We start from the raw sequence: 7,543 nt of genomic DNA, 5'->3' as shown, positions 1-7,543 counted from the left end.
GTAATCAGAAAAAAAAAGATGGGTGATCAGAGGGAAATATATATTTTCTACTTTACAGAATTAATTTAGCAGCCGTAGCTTCTAGCGTCTTTGTAGGTTTGTCATGTATATCTCATACAAGGAAACTATAGTATATGCTAAGTTATTGCATATTAATAGGCTACAGATTAAATATCACTGATTTTTGCATTTGATTGGACTCTATTCTGATTGTGGTTGAAGTCATTTTTTATGTAAGTTGTTCATTTTTGGGTTCGAACGCCTTCAAGTTGTTGATTAACTTTGTCTTGTATTATAACATTTGAATCAATTTTAATAATATTGAGATTCAGATCACTACAAGTGCTGTGTGTCTATGTGTACTAATATTGTAACAAACTGATCAGATGTTTATGTTTTGTATGTAATTGTTAAAGATTATCCCCATATCAACATACAATAAAGTTCTTCTGTATTAGTAAAAAAACATTAATTTTCAATTGTTTTTCTTTTTGCATTATGGACATTTCCCAGTTTTTACTCAATTACTCTTTTTTGTCTTTACTTTGTTTTAATCTGTAAAACAGTATGTTTACTACTATTTTTACTAAATGGCAAGTTACATGAGATAGAACGTACATTTATTGATTACCTGTGGGGGAAATTCAGTTTCACACAGCAGTAAAAGGAAAGAGGTTTCAGTATAAACGGTGCTAAAAAATAAAAGCACAATAAGAACCTTAAAAGCATGACAGGAAGATGGATTAAAAATTATATCCACTAATATTCAGAAGTTTGACATTTATTTAGACGGTAATGCTTACAGTCTAAATAAATGTGAAACTTGTGGCTAATTGTGTTCCACTGGTCTTGCAGTCACTCAGGTGAACCACAAGAGGGCGACAAAGGTCAGGGTACGTCTTCATCATATTATTGATCCGACCGGTCTGAGTATTGTACTTAAAGTTTATGACCTCAGTCACTGTAGAAACTTACTCGTAATCTTTACAAATAATCCCTTATATGGACCATCTGGTTGTATATTCATTATGTGCTTCAGTTTAAGGCCGCCGGCTTTCTCTCCAGCCTCAGCCGGATTCAGCTGAAAGTAGGTCAAGGGGTCTGGGTAGGTTTGAAATTTCAGAACTTGATGTGTCATGTTTAAAATGGACACCTAGGTTGTCCTCGTCTCATCGGTGAGGACAAGTCTGGACCAGCCTGCACAGGATCAAACTGAGAGATCTCATGATCTTTTCGTACTTAGCTGGAGTTAAAAATTGACGCATGTGGTTGCGCAATGTATGGATTATTACTAATGACAGATGTGTAAAGAACACATGAAGAAAAGTGATTGCATCAAAATTCAAATCAAGTCGTCTCCCCGGATGTTAGGTCTTTTCAAAAGTACTACCCGCCTTCTGCCTTAACCGTCCGTCCACCTGCCTGCTCAGCCCTCCGCTGCTGGGTGGTGAAGGGGTGGGATTAGTCAAATCAATCTGAGAATATAAATCACCAGATCCTCCCTCTTAATGTAAACTGCAGGGTCCGAGCCTGTCGTCCTGATGGTAACCTCCCCACAGCGGATTTGGCTGCGCGTAAAACAGGAGAGGTTTTACGCACGAGTGATCCGAAGCGTTCTGAGAACTTGAGTCCAGTTCTCATGCTGGGTCTTTTCCCTGACCGTGAAGGAGATCGCGGTGAATTGCTGGTCGACTGAATGTCCGCTCCAGTCACTATGGATTACGGACGGACCATCGCTCCTCCGGTGCCGCCGCACAACCACCCGCCGGTGCGTCCGGGCCAGACGCAGGAGCGGCTGCTGAAGTGCATCCTGCTCGGGGACGGAGCGGTGGGCAAAACCAGCCTGGTGGTCAGCTACACGACGAACGGCTACCCGACCAAATACGTCCCTACTGCGTTTGATGATTTCTCAGGTATGCAGGATAAAATATTAAGATATTTTGTGTTTGTGGGTTTATATTTTGAATAGATTTTCCAGTTTAGCCAATGTGATGCCCAGTTTTCCTATGAGGACTCTTCACTTGGCTCTACCTGACTGGTGTGAGTCACTCACTGTGTGGAGAGCTGCTGAAGTCACCTCTTGAACTCAGCATGTTTTTCCTGTTCTCCCATTGTTACGGCTGATGTGTGTTTTTCCGATTATCTGTCTTCCATCATTGATAGTACTCATGCCCAGTTTCCATTTGGCATGATTCCATTTTCCTACATGTCTCACTTGTCCCAGCAAGCTCTGTTTATGGTGAAATAAGCAGAGAGAACAGAAATCCTTTTAAGGGGAGCTTGTTATAAACTGATCGGTGTTGGCAGGATCAACCCGTGACCCGTTGATCACATTTATTGCTTCAGGATCACATCTTCTGGCAAATCTTCCGTTATTTAGAAAACCTGAAAACTTCACTCTGTTAACTTTATCAGAAGACCTCACTCATGACCCCATTTTATGCTTATTTAGAATTAGGGAATGAACACTTGACTCTTGGTCCCGTGAACAGACTCTGTTGTGAATCTCAGTCAATTTTCTGACTCTATGCTGATCTGCAGTAAAACTAACAACTCGGAAAAACACCAAAATCCTGCAAACAGTTGTTGTGAACACACGCCACCTCCAGACGATCCCATGGAGCAGAGAGCGTCTCTGGTTCGTGGGTTTTCGATTGCACAACTCTGCCTATTGTTGTCAGCCTTGACCCCCCAGCCCTCTCCTCCATACTGGAACGGACACATCTGTTGCAGTGGCTCAGAGGCAGAGATTGTCTTTCGCCCCGGCCTGACAGAGACCGATTGTGCAGTTGAGGCCCTTAATGGTGATGTCATTTCTCAGTGCCCGGAATCAAGAGCGTCCTTGAAAAAAGCTGACTTCTGAACAGTTATGCAACGCCACAGGTGGTGGAGACGCAGGGATGACGAGAGTCTTGGTCCTCAAAATCAAAGGAGTATCATATGTCGAGGATTAGGGAATAATTACACGATGGCAGCTCTCTCTCTCTCTCTCACCCTGATGTTCGTTCTGCTCCTTGCTTTTGTTAAAGCAGGGTGCTGTGGTGCCTGGCCGGCTTGAATCGTTCCAAATAAGTCTTTGATCAGGTGGTACGAGCGGCTACACACTCCAGGCGTATTGTAAACGCTTCCATGTGCCCACCACTCTGCATTGTGCTCACTCTTCTGAAGGGAGCACCAGCCTCTACAATAAAACTCCCCCTATTCACTTTTTCTAAACTGGTAAGGAGGCCTATTGGAAGATACCCCCCCCCACCTCCACCACCTCCACCCGCACCCCACTCACCTCTGATACACAACTTTGAAACGGCCTCACAACAGAGACCCACACTCACAGAGGGGTCTGATCGACAGTCAAGTGTTACGATCCCAACCGGGTGGGTGGGCGAGATGGAGCGGGTTGTCTTGTGTGTGTGTGTGTGTGTGTGTGTGTGTGTGTGTGTGTGTGTGTGTGTGTGTGTGTGTGCGTGTGTGTGTGTGTGTGTGTGTGTGTGTGTGTGTGTGTGTGTGTTTGGGGTGGGGGTCTTTGTGTTTTCAACTGTTCAACTGCCTTTTGTTTATACCAAGGAATATTGTGGTGTAAAAGCTGACGGCCGTCTCTCTTTCTGTGTCCACAGCTGTGGTTCAGGTGGACGGAAACCCGGTGAGACTACAGTTATGTGACACAGCGGGACAGGTGGGTTCTGAACCTAAACGTGTGTCATGTGTGAAAAATCACCCCGTTCCCCCATCAGTGATGTTTTGGTTTGTCCTGCCCTGGAAAAGTTTCATGAATAGATTTCCATCCCATTTTCCATAGACGTTCACGGTGCATGTAAAACAACCAGACACAAATCTCACTGTGAATTGTAACAACTTTTTTAATAAATCTTTTCTTCAAGCTTTATTTGATTTATTTGTTGTGTCTTTAACTTTATGTCTTTGTAAAATCAAATGTGTTTAACTATGGGACTGTGTTGGTTTGATGAAATAAGTTATTAGAGCATGAAACACTGAGTTTTAGTTCTTTTTTTGAGTGTTTACATTTTGTAAAGTAAGCAAGGAGTTAGTCAAAAAATGTCAAGAGATTAAATGTGGAAATATCCTTGTTTTTTTCCTACTTTTCTACCTTTCGTTCTTCATGCAGCGTGAACCTCTTTCCTGCTCCCGCAGGTAGTTCATCTGTGTAGAATTAACAAAAATCCCTGGCCTCTGCCATCAATCTTCATCTGCACTGATAACAGAATCTGTCGGGTTGGATGCAGGGGCGAAGTGTTGAAAATTTGTGGAAAAAGCCCATCGGTTAAAACGATGCAGAAAGAGAAAACATAAAAAATATATCTGTGATTGGCCGTTGAACACATGGGTGCTTGTAAAATGATGTTTGTGCTGAAGGGCGATGTTGGAAGGAACACTTTGTGATTGGCGTTTGTGGATATTTCATAATCCGTCTCAATAAAAGCCCTGCCCTGAGAACGGCACGTTTGACATTCGCCAACGCTCCGAGGCCAATGCCTGTTCCACGCAGACTCAAAGACGACTTGGCCGTAAAGTGGAATGAGGCGTTTGACTGAGCCCCCACTACATGTAAAACCTGACGGCGTGTTACGAGCTGCACCCGCTGTGAAGCCTGCGCATACCCTTATGCACACGGATGCACATGCAGAGACAAGCTTGGGTGAATTGGGACAGATGCAACACACACACTCACTTATGTAATTTCATAAGAAGGGAATTGGTGCCAGAAAACTGGTTTTGGGTGTGCCAGAAAAAGAAAGAAAAAGAGGAGAAGAAAAAAAGAAACAGTCGGGATAAGAAATGATAAGAGCGCCTTGAAGGCTGGTGAAGTTGTAGATGTCTGTATGTTCTGCAGATGATGTGTGTGTGTGAGTGACATCATCCCATCGCAAAAACGCAGCCAAAGCTTTTATGGGAAATTCACATGCTGATAAGTGTCGCCTGTTGAGCATCAAATCCACATTTTAATGGCTGTTTTTTCTCTACAAATGCTGTTGTGTTTCGTCATGAGAAGGAGCCCACGTGAAGCTTTTCATCAGGCGATTTAGAAGGGGATTAGAAGACGGGTGTGGAAAACAGTTAAGAGGAAAATGGAGGAGAAGTTTATGCCAATCTAACCTGTGGAGGAGACTTCAGGTCGTCAAAGAGGTTTACAGTAGATTCTATCGATACCCTTGAGGGCAGGCTTTATGTATTCTCTATATAAGCAGAGCACAAACATTCTGGATGGTATTTATTCCCTCTCTTTTCTGTGGGTGTGTTTTGCAGTGAAGCAATTATCAAATTTGTGGGAAATAACTGAATGAAATGCTTCTGTCTGACACCTGATTGCTAAAAATTTGTTTCTGTCTCCATCAGGATGAGTTCGACAAACTCCGCCACTTCTGTTACACCCGGGCCGACGCCCTGCTGCTCTGCTTCAGCGTGGTCAGCCCGGCCTCCTTTCAAAACGTCTGGGAGAAGTGGGTTCCTGAGATCCGCCGCCGCTGCCCTCTGACCCCCATCCTCCTGGTGGGCACGCAGTGCGACCTGAGGCAGGACGTCAAAGTGCTGATCGAGCTGGCGAGGCGGAGAGAGAGGCCCGTGTTGGAGGAAGACGCCAAGGCGCTTTCCGAGAAAATCGGGGCGGTCACGTATGTGGAGTGTTCGGCGCTGACGCAAAAGAATCTGAAGGAAGTCTTCGACGTGGCCATCTCCGTCGGGCTGCGACACTCCGACAGGAGAGCGAGGAGGGAGAGGAAAGTCCGCAGTACGGCTGATAAAATGAAGATGCTCTCCAAGTCCTGGTGGAAGAAGTACGTGTGCGTTCAGTAGGGAGGAAAGAGAAGACAGGTGGAAAAACTGGAACTGATTCAACGGAGAGGACTGAGTTGGATGTATGGAATATTTTTACATTCACCTGGAGGAGCCCAGATGTGACTTCGATGGAGCGAAGGGAGCTTCTGCCTGAGCTGCAGAGTTGTTGCAGGGTCGGGATATTTCCTATTTTCAGTGCCTAAAAAGACAGAAAATATTACGTGTAACCAGTGCCTGTTCCTCAGGGCCATAATGAACTGATAAATATGGCTGTGACCGACATTCAGCTGAAATATATGGAGCTAATAAAGTTTTGTGACACATGGACTGCACGTCGGACTGGATGCTAAAATGTCGCTCCTCCTATGTTTCTGATTTGATGGTGTTTTGTTTTTTTTAACAACGTACATTATTTTGTGTTCTACACTGTAATTTAGCTCCCATCACTTCTGATAGATTCCTTTTGTTTCTAATGAAATCAAAACATGAAGTTACTATCAGCTCATCTTCACCCCCCCCCCCATCAGAGATGCAGCCCTTTACTTTTGCTCGCCTTGGATCCAGATCTGGAGCTCCGTTGGCGTATTTACAGCTAATCAACATCCTATCATTCCAATCGCATGTAAAAGAATTAGAAATCTTTGCAGAGCTGTGAGGTTTTTGGAACACGAACACGTCCGTTTCATATAAATACACTCGAACCTGTGGCCGTCACACGGCGCCAAGGCTGATCGCGACACACACTACCCTGAAAACCTATTGATTCCGATCGTCCGATCGATGCTGGATTGCACACGGCTGACGTATTTTGGAAGTTTCCAGTCTGTTAAAATCAAACGTTTGCAGCACTCATTTTGTTTTTATCACACGCCGGTTGAACACAGATCCAGCCTTGTGGGTTGACTCAGCATCCCTGACCCCCCAGTGGCTGATCTGCACATTCCCTGGAACCCCTCGGTGGTTTGGAGCCATCGTAGGGTCTTCATGTGCCATTTTATTCGGGGGCCTTGAACAAATAGTTACCCGTGTTTGTCAGTACATTTGGAGCTTTCTATTCTTTTCAAATACATTAAATGAGATGAAATTATCAAAGAGACTGATTCTATGTTTGCTTCTTATTTTTCAGAAGCCTGTCTGTCTTTCAGCTCTGTTTATTTATCTGTTCCCTCTGGGCCAATAACATTAACAGCAACACAGAGCAGATGTATGAAATTTTGTATGTCATTATGTATGTTACATAGTAATCACTTATGATGTTTGTAATGTCAGGATAAACTTTAGGGTACGTATGAGTGACTCATTGACTGTACTGTCCTGCCATAAATGGTACCTAACAGTGTGAGTGTGTCAGAAGGGGACTGAGAGCCGTTTGATGAGCTGTGTGAGCAGAACTAAATAAAATGTGAAACATTTCATCTGTTTGCAAAAGTTGCTGACTCTTCCCAAAGATGTGTTATTTATCGCCACCGACATGTGGAAAAGAACATTTCATTGTTTTAGTGTTTCTCATATTCTTGCACACAGTTTTTATGCACTTCAAGAACGTAGAGCCAGCTTTAAATACTTAAGGGCTCACAATGTAGGTTAGTGGGTTACTTCTAGAAGACCATTTGCTGCCTTTTGAAACTTCAACGATGTTAGTAGAGTGAAGATGTTCGACCGAAAACATTAATGCATATAAAAAACACACAAGATATCTGAGTTTAAACATTGTGGGAAACATTTAGAATTACATAGTAAGTATCAAAAGAAT

General features: G+C 43.7%; 1 protein-coding gene across 1 annotated transcript; it reads left to right on the top strand.

The window, feature by feature from the left end:
• Window positions 1–1,162: 1,162 nt before the first annotated feature.
• rhoub (ras homolog family member Ub) lies at window positions 1,163–7,205 on the top strand. The gene is made up of 3 exons (XM_068317032.1): window positions 1,163–1,913; window positions 3,615–3,673; window positions 5,353–7,205. The coding sequence occupies exons 1-3, from the start codon at window positions 1,697–1,699 to the stop codon at window positions 5,806–5,808; spliced, it is 732 nt and encodes a 243-aa protein (XP_068173133.1). The 5' UTR covers window positions 1,163–1,696; the 3' UTR covers window positions 5,809–7,205.
• Window positions 7,206–7,543: the final 338 nt, after the last annotated feature.

Source organism: Antennarius striatus, chromosome 6 (genome assembly GCF_040054535.1).
Source record: "Antennarius striatus isolate MH-2024 chromosome 6, ASM4005453v1, whole genome shotgun sequence".
Taxonomy (NCBI): Eukaryota; Metazoa; Chordata; class Actinopteri; order Lophiiformes; family Antennariidae; genus Antennarius; species Antennarius striatus.
The sequence above is the reverse complement of the archived record's forward strand: the minus strand, read 5'-3'. Positions and strand labels throughout refer to the sequence as shown.